Below are 17,960 nucleotides of genomic sequence, written 5' to 3' on the forward strand. Positions count from 1 at the left end.
CTGGACAAAAGGAACACCTACGTGAGAATGCTGTTCATTGACCACAGCTCAGCGCTCAACACCATAGTGCCCTCAAAGCTCATCACTAAGCTAAGGACCCTGGGACTAAACACCTCCTTCTGAAACTGCATCCTGAACTTCCTGGTTGGCCGCCCCCAAGGTGGTAATGGTAGGCAACAACACATATGCCACGCTGATCCTCAATACGAGGGTCCCTCAGGGGTGCGTGCTTAGTCCCCTCCTGTACTCCCTGTTCACCCATGACTGCTTGGTCATGCACGACACCAACACCATCATTAAGTTTACGATGACACAATGGTGGTCGGCCTGATCACCAACAATGATGAGACAGCCTATAGGGAGGAGGTCAGAGACCTGGCAGTGTGGTGCCAGGATAACAACCTCTCCCTCCACGTTATCAAGACAAAGGAGATGATCGTGGACTACACCCATTCTCATCGACGAGGCTGTAGTGGAGCAGGTTGAGAGCTTCAAGTTCCTTGGTTTCCACATCACCAACAAACTATCATGGTCCAAGCACACCAAGACAGTCGTGAAGAGGGCACAACAATGCCTATTCCTCCTCAAGAGAGTGAAAAGATTTGGCATGGGTCCTCAGATCCGCAAAAAGTTCTACAGCTGCACTATCGAGAGCATCCTGAGTGGTTGCATCACCACCTGGTATGGCAACTGCTTGGCATTCGACCTAAAGCGCTACAGAGTGTACTGCATTCGGCTCAGTTCATCACTGGGGCCAAGCTTCCTGACATCCAGACCTCTCTTCTAGGTGGTGTCAGAGGAAGGCCCTAAAAGTTGTCAAAGACTCCAGTTACCGTAGTCATAGACTGTTTTCTCTGCTACTGCACAGCTAGCGGTAACGGAGTGCCAAGTCTAGGTCCAAGAGGCTACTTAACAGCTTCTGCCCCCAAGCCAGTCTGAACAGCTAATCAAATGGACAGCTAACCCTGACTATTTGTATTGACCCTCCCTTTTTTACGCTGCTGCTACTCACTGTTTATTATCTATGCATAGTCACTTTACCCCTACCTATATGTACTTATTACCTCAATTACCTCGACTAACCTGTACCCCCGCACATTGACTCGGTACCGGTACCCCCTGTATATATAGCCTCGTTATTGTTATTTTGTTGTTTTACTTTTTTTTTTACTTTAGTTTATTTAGTAAATATTTTATTAACTCTTATTTTTACTTAAAACTGCATTGTTGGTTAAGGACTTTTAAGGAAGAATTTCATGGTGTTCGGCGCATGTGACAAATAAAATTTGATTTGATTTGGTTGGAAATTTGGCATCAATAACATGACAGTAATTTTACCCAAAAACAAATGTGTGAATACCAATTAATTTCAAATCCACCATATCAGGAATGACTAAATAAGGTTACATAGCCTACTAGCTATACTGATGATCAGCTGTCCGGAGGGTAACAGCAAATGGACCAATGTCTTCCCGCAGTAAAGTAAACACACTGTTGACTTGAGAGGATGCTAATCAATCCATCTCTGAAACCTCTCGGAAAGTCAGACCAAAATAATACAGCTAGCTAGGGTCAATTAGTACTTGAAGTAGGCTACCCACCCCTCACCCACAGATACAAGCAAACATTATCTAGAATGCTAGCTTCACCATCTAAGTTAGCTAGCTAGCTAACAAGCAAGTTAAACTGTTGGTTTATTAAAGCCAAAGAAAGCTAAACAAATTTGTATGAATTTCACATGCATTTAAATGGCTAGATAAATAGACGGCTAATGTAGCCATCTAGCCAGGATAATGCTGCTAACTACCCCATTCATAGACGCTAACTGCTTTAGCGTCTGTTGACGATAGTGTCTTCTGGTTGGGTGAGTTTTGTTAAGATCCCTGAAGCTCGTTCTGAACGTGAAAACACATTGCTTGGATATATATATATTTAAGTTTAAATTGCTACACACCTTTACAGTGCCTTCAGAAAGTATTCACACCACCTTGACTTTTTCCACATTTTGTTGTGTTACAGCTTGGATTAAAAATGTATCAAATTGGTCACTGGTTTTTGGTCACCAATTTTTGGTCACACAACACCCAACAATGTCAAAGTGGAATTATGTTTTTCAAAATGTTACAATTAAATTATAAAATGAATAGAAGTATTCAACCCCTATGCTATGGCAAGCCTAAATAAGTTCAGGAGTGAAAATGTTCTTAAACCTCCTAGAGTGATGTAAGCGCCCCTGTGGAAATCTAATTAGCATAATAATAAAAATCCCCATCAAAATCCATTTGTTTAAGCTAGAGATATCTGTTTTTTTTTGCATGTGCTGCGTCTCAATCCACCGCATCCTCTATGACCCCCAAAAGTGTCACGGGACTCGTCTGATGTCGGTACCGCCGATCTGCCCATTTCTGTCTGTAGCGTCCGAACATTTTGGGCTACACAATGAAGGCACACTGAAGGTAGCCCAGTACCCGTTTTAAAAAGGAATGGTGGTATACACTGAGTATACCTAACATTAGGAACACCTTCCTAATATTGATTTGCACCCCCATCGGGGCATTGACTCTACAAGGTGTCGAAAGCATTCCACAGGGATGCTGGCCCATGTGGACTCCAATGCTTCCCACAGTTGTGTCAAATTGGCTGGATGTCCTTCGGGTGGTGGACCGTTCTTGATACAGTACACATTGGAAACTGTTGAGCGTGAAAAACCCAGCAGCGTTTCAGTTCTTGACACAAGCTGGTGCACCTGGCACCTACTACCATACCCTCTCTCCACTGGGATTCTCTGCCTCTAACCCTATTACAGGGGCTGAGTCACTGGCTTACTGGTGTTCTTCCATGCCGTCCATGGGAGGGGTGCGTCACTTGAGTGGGCTGAGTCACTGACGTGGTATTCCTGTCTGGGTTGGCGCCCCCCCTTGGGTTGGGCCGTGGCGGAGATCTTTGTGGGCTATACTCGGCCTTGTCTTAGGACGATAAGTTGGTGGTTGGAGACATCCCTCTAGTGGTGTGGGGGCCGTGCTTTGGCAAAGTGGGTGGGGTTATATCCTGCCTGTTTGGCCCTGTCCGGGGGTATCATCGGATGGGGCCACAGTGTCTTCTGATCCCTCCTGTCTCAGCCTCCAGTATTTATGCTGCAGTAGTTTATGTGTCGGGGGGCTAGGGTCAGTCTGTTACATCTGGAGTATTTCTCTTGTTTTATCCGGTGTCCTGTGTGAATTTAAATATGCTCTCTCTAATTCTCTCTTTCTCTCTTTCTTTCTTTCTCTCGGAGGACCTGAGCCCTAGGACCATGCCTCAGGACTACCTGGCATGATGACTCCTTGCTGTCCCCAGTCCACCTGGCCGTGCTGCTGCTCCAGTTTCAACTGTTCTGCCTGCGGCTATGGAACCCTGACCTTTTCACCGGACGTGCTTGTTGCACACTCGACAACTACTATGATTATTATTATTTGACCATGCTGGTCATTTATGAACATTTTAACATCTTGACCATGTTCTGTTATAATATCCACCCGGCACAGCCAGAAGAGGACTGGCCACCCCTCATAGCCTGGTTCCTCTCTAGGTTTCTTCCTAGGTTTTTGGCCTTTCTAGGGAGTTTTTCCTAGGGAGTTTTTCCTAGCCACCATGCTTCTTTCACATGCATTGCTTGCTGTTTGAGGTTTTAGGCTGGGTTTCTGTACAGCACTTTGAGATATCAGCTGACGTACGAAGGGCTATATAAATACATTTGATTTGATTTGATTTGAAAGGCACTTCAATATTTTGTCTTGCCCATTCACCCTCTGAGGGCAGACATACACAATTTATGTCTCAATTGTCTTCAGGATTAAAAATCCCTCTTTAACCTGTTTCCTCCCCTTCATCTACCCTTATTGAAGTGGATTTAACCCCCTAGAGTTGATTGAGTTGATTAAAGATAAAAATCTGTCAGTTTAAGCTAGAGATATGTTTTCTTGCAATGGATGCGTCTCAATCCACCGCATCCGCCAGTGTTGCACTTCCACGTCAGAGTTGAAAGGTGGCAGAGCTAGAGTGGTGTTTGTCAGACCATGAGACATTCCAAAATTGGTCTCCTCACAAAAATGTCTGTAGCGTACGAACGGTTTGACCACTCTATGGAAAGGGGAGACTCTCACGAACACATTGGTCTCCGTTTTGCTCTACGACCCCGCAGAAATGTCAGGGGTATCTTGTGTAGTCGGTACCGTCGATGTTCCAACTTCTGTTTGTAGCGTCCTAACCGTTTCGGCTACAAACTAATGTGTCACAGGACTCATCTGAAGGTAACCGGTACGGTTTTAAAAAATTAATGGAAGTATGAAGGTAGTTTTGTGTCTACCCAAAAAAAGGGGTTAAATATGTGTAAAAAATGCATGGACTCCCTCTGTACCCCACTCATACAATTGTCTGTAAGGTCCCTCAGTGGAGCAATGAATTTCAAACACAGATTCAACCACAAAGACCAAGGAGGTTTTCCAATGCCTAGCAAAGAAGGGCACCTATTGGTAGACAAGTAAAAAATAAATACAAATATATCCCTTTAAGCATGGTGAAGTTGTTAAATTACACTTTGGTTGGTGTATCAATACACCCAGTCACTACAAAGATACAGGCGTCCTTCCTAACTCAGTTGCTGGAGAGGAAGGAAATCGCTGGTGACTTTAAAACAGTTATAGAGTTGAATGGCTGTGATAGGAATAAACTGAGGATGGATCAACAACATTGTAGTTACTCCACAATATTAACCTAATTGACAGAGTGAAAAGAAGGAAGCTTGTACGGTATACAAATATTCCAAAACTTCCATCCTGTTTGCAATAAGGCACTGATGTAATATTGCAAAAATGTGACAAAGCAATTCACTTTTTGTCCTGAATACAAAGTGTTATGTTTGGGTCAAATCCAATACAACACATTACTGAGTACCACTCTCCATATTTTCAATCATAGTGGTGGCTGCATCATGTTATGAGTATGCTTGTAATCGTTAGGGATTGTGGAGTTTTTCAGGATAAAAAAGAATCAGAATGGAGCTAAGAACAGGCAAAATCCTAGAGGATTCAGTCTGCTTTCCAGCAGACACTGGGAAATGAATTCACCTTTCAGCAGGACAATAACCTAAAACACAAGGCCAAATCTACACTGGAGTTGCTTACCACGAAGACAGTGAAAGTTCCTGAGTGGCCAAGTTACAGTTTTGACTTAAATCTACTTGAAAATCTATGGCAAGACCTGAAAATGATTGTCTAGCAATGATCAACAACAAATTTGACAGAGCTTGAAGAATGTTTTAAATAATATTGGGCAAATGTTGCACAATCCAAGTGTGAAAAGCTCCTAGCGACTTACCCAGAAAGACTCACAACTGTAATCGCAGCCGAAGGTTCTTCAACAAATAATTGACTCAGGGTTGTGAATTCTTTTGTAATTAAGATATTTCTGTATTTCATTTTCAATAAATTGGCAAATTTGTTTCGTCATCACTTCGTCATTATAGGGTATTGTGTGTAGATGGGTGAGAAAACAAAAAGTTATCAATTTTGAATTCAGGCTGTAACACAACAAAATGTGTAATAAGTCAAGGGGTATGAAAACTTTCTGAAGGCACTGTATAGGATTAGCTTTAGTGTTCCCACACAGCCATATCTCCATGTTACATGTTAATTTGCTATCCAGCTCAGAACACCTGTGTGCAAGCATAACTGGGGAGGAAGTGTAGTTCGTCGGCTGGAGGCACAACCAGCTTGTGAATCTGTGCAAAACTGCTATAGTAAGGGTATATTTTTATTTTAAAGATTATTTCTCACTGATATGAAAGATAAGGTGGACTTCAGCATATGTTTTTGAAAACTGGTTTAAAAACAATTATTATTGCTGTTTATAAACTTTAAAACACAGCATCATAATTGTAGTTCACATGGAGCTAACAGTGGGGGAATGTAATCACTGAAAACCCTACATACGGAGAAGACAGGTTTTTGAGAGCTAGTGGCTAACTAGCTAGCTAGATAACAGGTATTGTGTCCATTTCGATCTTGCCCAAGGCAGATTTCAGAATTGTCCATTTAAACAAATTTAGCCAATTTATTCATTACTAAGTGTAGCTAACATCAGATAGTTCATCCAGATATTCTTACCTTTGCCCGGATTTGGCAAACTCGTCAAATCAAATCCAATCACATTTCATTGGTCACATACACGTGATTAGCAGAAGTTGTTGAGGGTGTAGCGAAAGTGCAGTAATATCTAACAAGTAATATCTAACAAATTACACAACATATACCCAATACACACAAATTAATTAAGACTATATACATATGGACGAGCAATGTCAGAGCGGAACGGACAAAGATACTGTGAATAGTATAGAATACAGTATATACATATGAGATGAGTAATGCCAGATATGTAACATTATTAAGTGACTAAGATACTGTAGAATAGTATAGAATACAGTATATACATATGAGATGAGTAATGCCAGATATGTGACATTATTAAAGTGACTAGTGTTCCATTCCTTAAAGTGGTCAGTGATTTCTAGTCTATGCCTATAGGCAGCAGGCTCTAATATGCTAGTGATGGCTGTTTATGAGGCTGATGAGATAGAAGCTGTTTTTCAGGCTCTCGGTCCCAGCTTTGATGCACCTGTACTGACCTCGCCTTCTGGATGATAGTGGGGTGAACAGGCAGTGGTTTGGGTGGTTGATGTCCTTGATGATCTTTTTGGCCTTTCTGTGACATCGGTTGCTGTAGATGTCCTGGAGGGCGGGTAGTTTGCCCCTGGTAATGCGTTGGGCAGACCTCACCACCCTCTGGAGAGTCTTGCGGTTGCGGGCAGTGCAGTTGCCGTACCAGGCGGGGATGCAGCCCGACAGGATGCTTTCAATTGTGCATCTGTAATAGTTTGTGAGGGTTTTAGGTGACAAGCCAAATTTCTTTAGCCTCCTGAGGTTGAAGAGGCTCTGTTGTACCTTCTTCTCCACACTGTCTGTGTGGGTGGTCCATTTCAGTTTGTCAGTGATGTGTACGCTGAGGAACTTAAAGCTTCCACCTTCTCCACTGCTGTCCCGTCGATGTGGATAGAGGGGTGCACCCTCTGCTGTTTCCTGAAGTCCACGATCATCTCTTTTGTTTTGTTGACGTTGAATGAGAGGTACCACACTCCCAGAGCCCTCACCTCCTTCGTGTAGGCTGTCTCGTCATCGTTAGTAATCAAGCCGACTACTGTTGTGTCGTCTGCAAACTTAATGATTCAGTTGGAGGCGTGCTTGGCCACGCAGTCATGGGTGAACAGGTAGTACAGGAGGGGGCTGAGCACACACCCTTGTGGGGCCCCAGTGTTGAGGATCAGTGGAGTGGAGGTGATGTTTCCTACCTTCACCACATGGGGGCAGCCCGTCAGAAAGTCCAGGGCGGTTGCACAGGGCGGTGTTCAGACCCAGGGCCTCAAGCTTAATGATGAGCTTGGAGTGTACTATGGTGTTGTCCAGATCATCATGGCCATGGTGCGTGATATGAAGCTTGCGACAGGCATTTGTAGTTCTGTATGATAGCCACATTAGCAGCTAGTTAGCGTTTCATTTATGGGAATTAAATAGAGGCGAATACATCACGCCAGGGTAAGCCTATATGAAACAAGTACCTTATTTTAAGTGCTTCTAAAATCCCCTATGGAAAAAAAATGAATGGTAGAAAAATGATTGCAACCATTTCCATGTTTGGGTAGGTTTTATGGGTATTATGACTCATACTGTGGTACCACAGCGTTTCTAACCCATACTGTAATGCCTTTGGTGATACTCTATAATGATTCACAGACAGTGCTGACATCATCTTGTGTGGACTTACCGTTTGTTGTGATCTTGCTGCAAGTCTTTCTTTCAGGACATCCGCCTCTCTGCAAACTGTTCTTAAGGTCTTGGACCTCTGGTCAGATCGTCCATTATTTTGTTAGTTGAGTCCACCAGTATTTGAACAAAGCTCTTGATGCTTTTTCCCTGTTGCTGTAACAATTGCTTTTAGACATATTTTTGTTGATTTAAAAGATCATGCACCTGTGACAGCAAAACACTGTCCTCTCCATTATTCCAACCTTCTTTAACTTTGGGTGGCAGTATAGTAGCAAAGTAGGCTAACGCTGGTACTCCACACAATTCCAGCTAGCACAACTCACAGGGCCGATCGAAACAACAACAAACAAACAATCCTGCAAGAGTTACATTTCAAAAAGGAGAAATTGAATATTTAAAGAGGACTTGGGTTAGAGAGGCCTATGCTGCCACCTACTGTAGTAACAGCAGAGGTGTCGGCATCCTGATAATTAAGAATACACCCCTTTGCCTTATATCCCAGCACACTGACCAAGAAGGCAGTTTTCTCATGTTGAATTGTACCTTACATGGTGAACAATGTACATTGATTTCATTGTATATCCCACCAGGGGCACATCTGGTGTTTTTAGATACAATTCAAGCTATATTAGATCAAATCCAGACAGGAATTATTATTTTAGCAGGCAACCTAAATCATACATTCAATAAGATTGATAGATTCAAGGAACCTCCAAAGAAGCTGAAAAATGTCATGTCTACAAATAATTTACAGGACACCTGGAGACTACTACTCCCAACTACAAAAGACTACTCCTTTTTAATTTTTTTCTCAATTCAGAAAAGCTATTCAAGAATTCAGTACATTTTTATTTTTTAAAAACGCTCTCAACAATTTACTGGGTTAAAAAATCCATGACATAGTAATCTCGGATAATTCTCCGTATCATGCATAATTACACCAACAGAAAATACACTTAGCCACAGAATATGGAGAATGAACAGAGCGTATCTTCAAGACCCGACATGTATTAAATAAATGATCATATTCAAACCTTTACCATTACAAATGTAGACATAGAGGAAAGAGAAAAGCCGACACTCAATATCACTTTTAAGTCGTACATTAGGGGAATGATCATACTCAGCAAAGGTTCAATCTGATTTAGAAATTAAAATAAAATTAAAATAAAATAATTCACTATTTTAGAAAAAGGCCATAAAAAATCTTTACCAAGTAAAGAATAACATTTAATTTCTGAATTTGAGCAGGAATATTATATTTTACTTTTGAAGAGAGCCAACAGGTTAAACTCAAATTAACCATAGGCTACTATTAAGCATACTACTTATTGGCAAATAAACCTGGTATACATCTTGCAGCCCTCACAAAACCAATACATCAAACTAGTTATCATTTTAAAAGATAAAGTTACAAATGCGTTAATTAGACTTAGACAACAGTGGGACTGATCCTACAGTCTTCTTAGACTCAATAAACTACAACACTTTCAGTAGACTGAGTATAGCAGCCTTGGAAAGTGCTCCAACTCACGACATTCACAACAGTGGAACAACAGCTGCATGAGGCGCGCGGTGTCTTTAAGGTAATCCGGGCATTTTCTTATGGTCTGTGCTGAATGACATCATTGATATTGTCAATGGTGTAACTGAGACGAGAGAGAGAGGAATAGCTGGATTTCCGAGTTTACCCCAAATTATCTGTCATTCGCAGTGCAGACTAGACCAGAGTATACCGCGGGACGCTTACATCGGGATCAGGATCAGGAGGGCGGCGAGGAATGCTTCGTCAAGCGGCGCGGCCGTCTTTCGCTGTCCATGGTGCTGTTTGAATGACAACGTCCTGATCAGCACCTCGGTGGAAGGAAGGCAGCAGTCCCTGAAGAGCTTGATCAAAACCGGTGAGCAACGGAGGGGAGGAAAGGCACGGGTCCATTGGTAAATAAGGGGGAATTGTGTTTGTCTGTTTGGGGTTTGTACAGGGACCCAAACAAGCGAGTCAGAATCCGAAGGTAGGGAAATAGGGTTTTTCTCGACCGAGAAGGTTTTCCCAAGCCAAGGGTGCGGCTTTGTGCAAATATTGACAATAAACACTGAACGTGAATTCGAATGTGTCTAATATAGGCCTAATTATATCGATTAGACTTTTGGATAGGTTTAATCTAGCTTCCCAGCTCTGTCGACTGGATGATTTACTATTTTAGATCTGCAGCAAATGACGTGGCCCCTGGCATCTTGCTATGGAGCAGCGCTACAACCTTGCTACAAGAATAGGCTAAATTTTGTAATAGGCTTATAGGGTAGGCTACTTACCTAACACAAACTTGAGCTGTTTCGTATATGCCTTCATTAACAAGAGTTTGACCTTAACTGAGACGGGTTTACAGTGTAAAATGATCATGGTAAGATTGCATGTAGTTCCTATCATCTATCATTACCTTGCTTCAAAATGTTCTATCGCTGTTGGGATTTATCCCATCTCATCCACCAACATTATGTACGACTGTAGAATATATATTTTTTAATAGAATAGAATGATATAATATATTATAACTTTATTAGTTCATCTTTATTAATCTGTTTAGTGTTCGTCTGTTACACATTATATTTTGCTCTGCTGCCAACCTTTACAGACAAGACACCAGCAGGGCATCCTGAGTGCACTGCCCTTACAGAGCATGAATTGAAATGCAAATTAGGCATATTTACCATCTTTATAATCAGTCTGTCTTTCCTATATATGTATTTCAACACCATCACAGCCATTTTCCATAGTAAACCTCTTCCTGTATAGTGATGGGAAAAGCATGCACATGGCTAGCTGGAAGAAAATGTGTTTCACTTAATTTCATTTGGGACTCTGAAATGATGAGGTTATGCTAATTATTTGTGTATGTGCTGGTGTCCTTTGAAGTGAGATGGAGTGTGTGAGATGCCAGCTGGTTCAAAGTGCTGGATTTATTAAGTCAGATTCACACTGAGTTTTCCCCTGCACATGCCCTCTCAGAGACGCATCGTACACAGCTTTTTCAAATCCATAGCTAAATCATCCAACTTTCTTATAAGAAGTTAAAAAACGATTTTTTGAAAATCCACATTTTAACCACACTTTTTTTCCACTCCCATTACAATTATTTTGGCTTAAATAATGTTTTCTTCTTTCTCCATCCCTGAATTGGTCTTCATTTTGTCTTCTCTTGTCCCGTTTCTTATTTTGTAACCAATTCTCCCTTTTGTAACATCTTATTTGAGTTGGATCCCCATGAGATTGAGATGGAACTGGGTTGCGTCACAATGTCCTTCAGCTATATCGATCTACAGTTTGATTGATGACAGAGGGCAGCAGGTAGCCTAGCAGTTAAGAGCGTTAGGCCAGTAACCGAAAGGTCGCTGGTTCGCATCCCTGAGCCGACTAGGTGATAAATATGTCGATGTGCCCTTGATCAAGGCACTTAACCATAATTGCTCCTGTAAGTCACTCTGGAAAAGAATGACTAAAATGTAAATGTTTGCTCCCTCAGTGAGTTGGGAAGACCAGCAGGAACCATGGAACTGAGAGTGGGGAACAAGTACCGCCTCGGCAGGAAGATAGGGAGCGGCTCTTTTGGAGACATTTACCTGGGTAAGACATTCATTTTAATGCAGCTCTAACTCTACTTATTCTCACAAACCTCTAAATAAACATATTCCAGAATAGACTGCCTTCCATACTAACTTTAAAGGGATACTTCAGGATTGTGCATACTTTTATCTACTTCTTCACAGTCAGATGAACGTGTGGATACAATTTTTATGTATCTGCGTGCAGTTTGAAGGAAGTTGCTAACTAGTGTTAGCACAATGACTGGAAGTCTACGGTAACTGCTAGCATGCTAGTAGATACCATAGACTTCCAGTCATTGCGCTAACGCTAGTTAGCATTCGCCTGCGAAACTACCTCTAACTTCTTTCATACTAGAAGTTAGAGGTAGATAAAGGGTTTCATTGCCAAAATCCCAAAGTATCCTTTTAAATTCTGTCCGAACACATTTCACCATTGAACACATCAAAACTGGCCATAAAAAGAAAAGACTGTGTCAGAGTAGACCATGGTGATTGCATCATCAAAAAGTTGGTCATGGTATGTGTCCCTTCCTGTGTCTCTGTCAGGCATTAACATCGCCACGGGTGAGGAGGTGGCCATTAAGCTGGAATGTGTGAAGACCAAACACCCACAACTCCACATCGAGAGCAAGTTCTACAAGATGATGCAGGGAGGAGGTGAGAGAGGAGTAGGACAAGAGGGTGTGGTCAGGGGTGGGGGTGGTGGGCGACTATGTTGGGAAACCCTAACCTGAAACCTGAAGTTTTGCATGGGTTTTCCAAGCTAATGCCTAGGCTTTAGCTTAGAAGGCTTACTCTGGACCTGGGTTCGAACCCCAGTAAGTGACACTAGCTTATAAATCTCACTCTCCCTTCCCTATAGTGGGAATCCCATCCATAAAGTGGTGTGGAGCAGAGGGAGACTACAACGTGATGGTGATGGAGCTGCTAGGCCCCAGTCTGGAGGACCTGTTCAACTTCTGTTCCCGCAAGTTCAGCCTCAAGACTGTCCTGCTGCTGGCTGACCAGATGGTACAGCACACCTCCTCCTCCTCCTCCAAAACCTCTGTTCACCTTTTTATCATATCATATGCTTCTCTATATGCTTTATTGTGATGGCATTTTCAAAGAATACCCCTTGATTATATATAACGTTATTGGCTTTAACCAAGAACTGGAACTAATAATGATAGTCAACCATTCCCTCTCTCCTTTCCCCCTCTTTCTCCACCTCCTTTCTCCTCTCCAGATCAGCCGTATTGAGTACATCCACTCTAAGAACTTCATCCACAGAGATGTGAAGCCTGACAACTTCCTGATGGGTCTGGGCAAGAAGGGCAACCTGGTGTACATCATTGACTTTGGCCTGGCCAAGAAGTACCGCGACGCCCGCACACACCAGCACATCCCCTACCGCGAGAACAAGAACCTGACCGGCACGGCGCGCTATGCATCCATCAACACACACCTGGGGATAGGTACAGTATTAATTGTAATATTAACAGTGTGTGTTCACGTATGTTTGACCCTTCATCGGCTGTGTGTGTGTAGTGAGAGAGTCGATAGATTTTACGTGATTGCGTCGGTATTGATCAGGGGTTGATTCACAGAACTACTGCAGTAGGAGTATTGACCATTCTCCATCTCCTCTCTCTTCCTCCCTCCCTCCCTCCCTCCCTCACTCCCCTCTTCTCTCCTTTCCTTTACTCTATGCTCCTCTTCTCTCATTTCCTTTACTCTATGCTCCTCTTCTCTCATTTCCTTTACTCTAAATTCCTGTTCTCTCCTCTTTCTCCTCTGAAGGTATACACATGTTATTGTTTTGTTTTATGTGTCTAAATAAGATCAGTATAGTGTCTCCTCTCTCCATGTCTCCTCTCTCCCCCCACAACCCCCCACTCTTCTCCCCCTCCCTCTCTCTACAGAGCAGTCTCGTCGTGATGACCTGGAGTCTCTTGGTTACGTCCTGATGTACTTCAACCTGGGCTCTCTGCCCTGGCAGGGCCTCAAGGCCGCCACCAAGAGGCAGAAGTACGAACGCATCAGTGAGAAGAAGATGTCCACCCCCATCGAGGTGCTCTGCAAGGGATACCCATGTAAGTAGCTAAAGTCTGTTTCTTTATCCTGGGTTTACAACACTAACTATGAATGTGTTTGTGTTAGTGTTGTTAGAAACTCACTTCAAGTAGTCTTTCAACACCAAGCTAAATTAATGTGCATTTGACCCAAGTCTTTGGTGACACTTTGGTTACTCTCTGTCACCTACTCTATCCACAGCTGAGTCTTTCTGTCACCCACTCTATCCACAGCTGAGTCTCTCTGTCACCCACTCTATCGACAGCTGAGTCACTCTGTCACCTACTCTATCCCCAGCTGAGTCACTCTGTCACCCACTCTATCCACAGCTGAGTCTCTCTGTTACCCACTCTATCCACAGCTGAGTCTCTCTGTCATCCACTCTATCCACAGCTGAGTCTCTCTGTCACCCACTCTATCGACAGCTGAGTCACTCTGTCGCCCACTCTATCCATAGCTGAGTCTTTCTGTCGCCCACTCTATCCATAGCTGAGTCTTTCTGTCACCCACTCTATCCATAGCTGAGTCTTTCTGTCGCCCACTCTATCCATAGCTGAGTCTTTCTGTCACCCACTCTATCCATAGCTGAGTCTTTCTGTCGCCCACTCTATCCACAGCTGAGTTCTCCACCTACCTGAACTTCTGTCGCTCTCTGCGGTTCGATGACAAGCCGGACTACTCATACCTGAGACAGCTGTTCAGAAACCTGTTCCACAGACAGGGCTTCTCCTACGACTATGTCTTTGACTGGAACATGCTCAAGTTTGTGAGTACTGCATCCCTATTAACCTTTATTATTACACTATTAATAATTTATTCACAATATATCTATTTGTTGACCTTATTTATCATTACATTTTCATTTTAAATGACATTATACATTAGTGGATTACATGTGTATTATAAATGTATAATATATGACGTTTACATAGTTGATTATAGAAACATGGTTCCCTATGAGTTTATTTTGAATCCCTGGCACCTTCCTAACCTGAACAAACATCTTTCTGCTTCAGGGGGCCAGCAGGACAGCCGAGGATGGGGAGAGGGAGAGGGAAAGGGAGAGGAGAGAGGGAAAAGAGGGGGATGAGAGGATCGGCGGGGGACCTAGGGTACCTCGTGCCCTACCCCCGGGCGGAAACCCCCCGGGCGGCGTAGACAGGATCAGAAATGGCCCCAATGCAGCAGCCTCTAACCCTGCTTCCAGAGGAGTAGCACAGTCAGGTGAGTCATGAGGCAGACAGTAACCCTGCTTCCAGAGGAGTCGCAGAGTCAGGTGAGTCATGAGGCAGACAGTAACCCTGCTTCCAGAGGAGTAGCACAGTCAGGTGAGTCATGAGGCAGACAGAAGTTGAAAAGAAGGTCTGCATTCTTAGAATGAAAGTGAAATATCAAACAAAATGTTTATTCCATTTGGACTAAAACAAATATAAGAGTCCGAATCTTCTCTTTTTCTACTACTGACTATTTTAGATCTATGCACCAACTACTTAGGAGTCTACTAGTGCGTAAGGTTTTCACTTACTTCATTAGGTCGACAGGATGTTACTGCATAAACACGAGGGAGGGTGTGTAAACTAAAACACTTGCTCAACTCATGACTCCAGTTTCTAGCCCTCTAGTCTCTTAAAGAGTCTGTTGTGTTTGGACTTGACTGAGGAAACTTTGAGGAAAGTCCAAGGTGTGCAGGCATTTGTTCCTGCCCAGCACTAGATTCCATTTGACCAATAATGTGTGTGTGTGTGTGTGTGTAGGGAACCGGTCCCCACAGGCCGTGTCCCGTGCGGAGCGAGAGAGAAAGGTGGCCATGAGGCTCCACCGTGGTGCCCCCGCCAACATCTCCTCCTCTGACCTCACTGCACAGATGGGCCAATCACGCATCGCCACATCACAGGTAATTTACCTACCATTGTATCTCTCTCTCAATTTTGCTCTCTCTTTCTGCTATCGTGAACCCCACTGCCCCCCCATTCTTCACCTTCTGAAAGGGATTGAAGTTTGTCTGCCTGTGTATGTGAATGTATAATATGTCTATTGAATGCACAGCACCTTATACTAAGCCTATGCTTTCTGTTAACCCCCTCTCCTCTTCACCAGGTCAGTGTGCCATTTGAACACCTGGGGAAGTGAGCTGCTCCTCTCTGGCCCTCTGGACTGGCAGGTAAGGACACGTCAGAGGGACAACACTATGTGAACTATGGACCAACCCTAACCTGTAACATCAGTGCACGATTTACTCATGTTAGTGAGTTGCAAGTTCGAATTTGGCCCTAAGTATGCTTATGCTTTCTTGAATTACATTTTTTGCAAATGTGTGTAAAAAGTGAAGTAAATATATGAATCTTTTTTTGCAGCCATGGCATTGTATCAAATACCTACTCAAGTACTTTGGAAATTGTTGGATAAAAAAGAAAGGAGTGGGTCAACAACACTGAAGAGGGATGAAAGATGGAAGAAAAAAGGAGAGGAACGAAGGATTGAAAGAAAGTGTGAGAAGTGAACGCCTGTCCACTATGACTGTAGTTAACTGGAGGAAATTGTGAAAAGATGAAAGATTGACAACTTAAAGACACTCTCATGGTCTAGCCTTGCCTCCCAGGCTTGTAAGACCTTTGCCTCGGCTGGTGAATGAGACTTCTGTACTACTGTCCTGGTTCACTCTCATTACGCCGGCTAAGTGATCAGTGGGACCATACACGTCTCTCAGAAGCTCAATGCGCAAAAAAACATGCACATGTCAGTGCAAAATGGACAAGCTCTGATTGTTCTAGCTGTTTCCATCGCTGAGGTGGTTGTATGGGCTCATGTGTAGCTTAAAAAACACACCGTCGAAACCGTTTGTGTCACGTTGAATGTCCAATTTATGACAGCTGCATTTACTGCTAATGGTGTATGTTTATAATCAACAACAACAAGAACAAAATCAGAGGTTTCCTGGGGTCAAGCAAAAATGATTTATTCACTAGTAGGCAAGACGATCTCAGCTGAGAGGAATTGGGGGCAAATGAAAGAAAGAGAGATAGGAAGAGATGTGGTAAAACGTTGTTCAGGAATGGGAAAAGATGAATGTGAATGAATGTGAAAGTGTTTGCATCAGAGTTGCTTAGAGAAGTGGGGTTGCATATAGTCAGTGTATGTCAATGTCTTATTGTCTTACTGTTTGTTTTTCGTACTTTCGGTTTTAGCAAGCCAAGGACCGACCAAGAGTCAAAGGATGAAGGGGATGGTAGGAGACTTAGAGAGATGGACTGTCACCCATTTTCTCTTTACGTCTTCGCTGTTTAGGAATTCCAGGATAAGAATAATTATGAGTAGATTTTAACCTAGCGTTAAATGAGGACATTTTGGTTCTACAACACTTACTGTTAAGATTATTGACACATTTCCATTGAGGTTCCACTCCCCTCTGCAGTGTATGTGAACACAGTATTGTATTACATTTGTCAACAACAAAGAGCTAAAAATGCCCCTTCAAATGATGGTGGACCATATAATAAAGGAGCATTACTTCTTATCATTAAGTGGAGGAAATGAGTTATTTACTCAATGGATTGTTTTTGTTCTGGTGTTTTTGTCAACTGTTAAGTCAAGGCAAGACACTAACCTCTCATGCCAGGCTTCGCAAAAGTGAGAATAATGAATAATAACCTGCGCTCTTGGTTATTATGATAATAAGAAAACAAGCCGTATTATCCTGCCGATGCGAGGAGGAGCATGGGAGAAATGAAGAGGTTGGATTTCAAAGTTATATGCTCAATAACTTTTTTAAATTATTTTTTTATCTCTTTAAATATGTTTTTGTGTAAAGCCAGAATGTGATAGGTTGTTTGAAGATGTCAATGTAGTAACAGAGATTTATTGACCTGCAGGAGGGCTTGGTTGGGTGTAAAGGGAGTCAAATGTAAGGTAGGCCTACACCTGCATGAGCAGGCAGATAATAATAAAGATGGAATATATGGTTGTGTGGGTGCACTGATATCTTGTACATTTCTTTACCATGCTTAGATTTTATTACAACAATATTGTGTATAATAATAATAATAATAATAATTAATAATAATAATAATTGTATTGTGTCCCTTTCCATAAAGTTGTCTTGTTGCATCTCAAACTCAACAGCACAGCATCACCACATATAGTGCATAAATACATAGATACATACAACGATGAAAATTACGTGCAATAATGCAACAAAAAACGACAGATGTGGATACAGTTTACGGAATAGGCCTACGCTAGTTCATAACGTTTTGATTCATAGGAGGGGGGCTATATATTATGAGTCAATAAAGATATGCACAACTTAGAATATTGTCTGTTGTGTGTTTGTGTGTGTGGATAATTTATTTTAGAAGTCATTTTGATAGTTCTTAGATACATTTTCAATAGTTACCTTCGTTGTTAGAATGGAAAGTAATGTAAAACTAAACTGACCTAGGATCA

The 17,960-nt window shown here is 42.5% G+C and overlaps 1 protein-coding gene across 1 annotated transcript; it reads left to right on the plus strand.

Annotated features, from left to right (window-relative positions):
* Positions 1–9,480: 9,480 nt before the first annotated feature.
* Positions 9,481–17,487, plus strand: LOC115201335 (casein kinase I). The gene is made up of 11 exons (XM_029764885.1): positions 9,481–9,760; positions 11,381–11,481; positions 12,009–12,119; positions 12,325–12,473; positions 12,691–12,919; positions 13,367–13,537; positions 14,135–14,283; positions 14,534–14,741; positions 15,272–15,411; positions 15,615–15,678; positions 15,872–17,487. The coding sequence occupies exons 2-10, from the start codon at positions 11,406–11,408 to the stop codon at positions 15,645–15,647; spliced, it is 1,266 nt and encodes a 421-aa protein (XP_029620745.1). The 5' UTR covers positions 9,481–9,760; positions 11,381–11,405; the 3' UTR covers positions 15,648–15,678; positions 15,872–17,487.
* The last annotated feature ends 473 nt before the right edge of the window (positions 17,488–17,960 follow it).

The sequence above is a fragment of the Salmo trutta genome, chromosome 10 (assembly GCF_901001165.1).
Source record: "Salmo trutta chromosome 10, fSalTru1.1, whole genome shotgun sequence".
Taxonomy (NCBI): Eukaryota; Metazoa; Chordata; class Actinopteri; order Salmoniformes; family Salmonidae; genus Salmo; species Salmo trutta.

Coding starts and splice junctions, on each gene's coding strand:
- LOC115201335 (XM_029764885.1), top strand. CDS start 11,406: ATGGAACTGAGAGTGGGGAACAAGTACCGCCTCGGCAGGAAGATAGGG. Junction 14,284..14,533: donor ACTGGAACATGCTCAAGTTT/GTGAGTACTGCA, acceptor TTTCTGCTTCAG/GGGGCCAGCAGGACAGCCGA. Junction 15,412..15,614: donor CACGCATCGCCACATCACAG/GTAATTTACCTA, acceptor CCTCTTCACCAG/GTCAGTGTGCCATTTGAACA.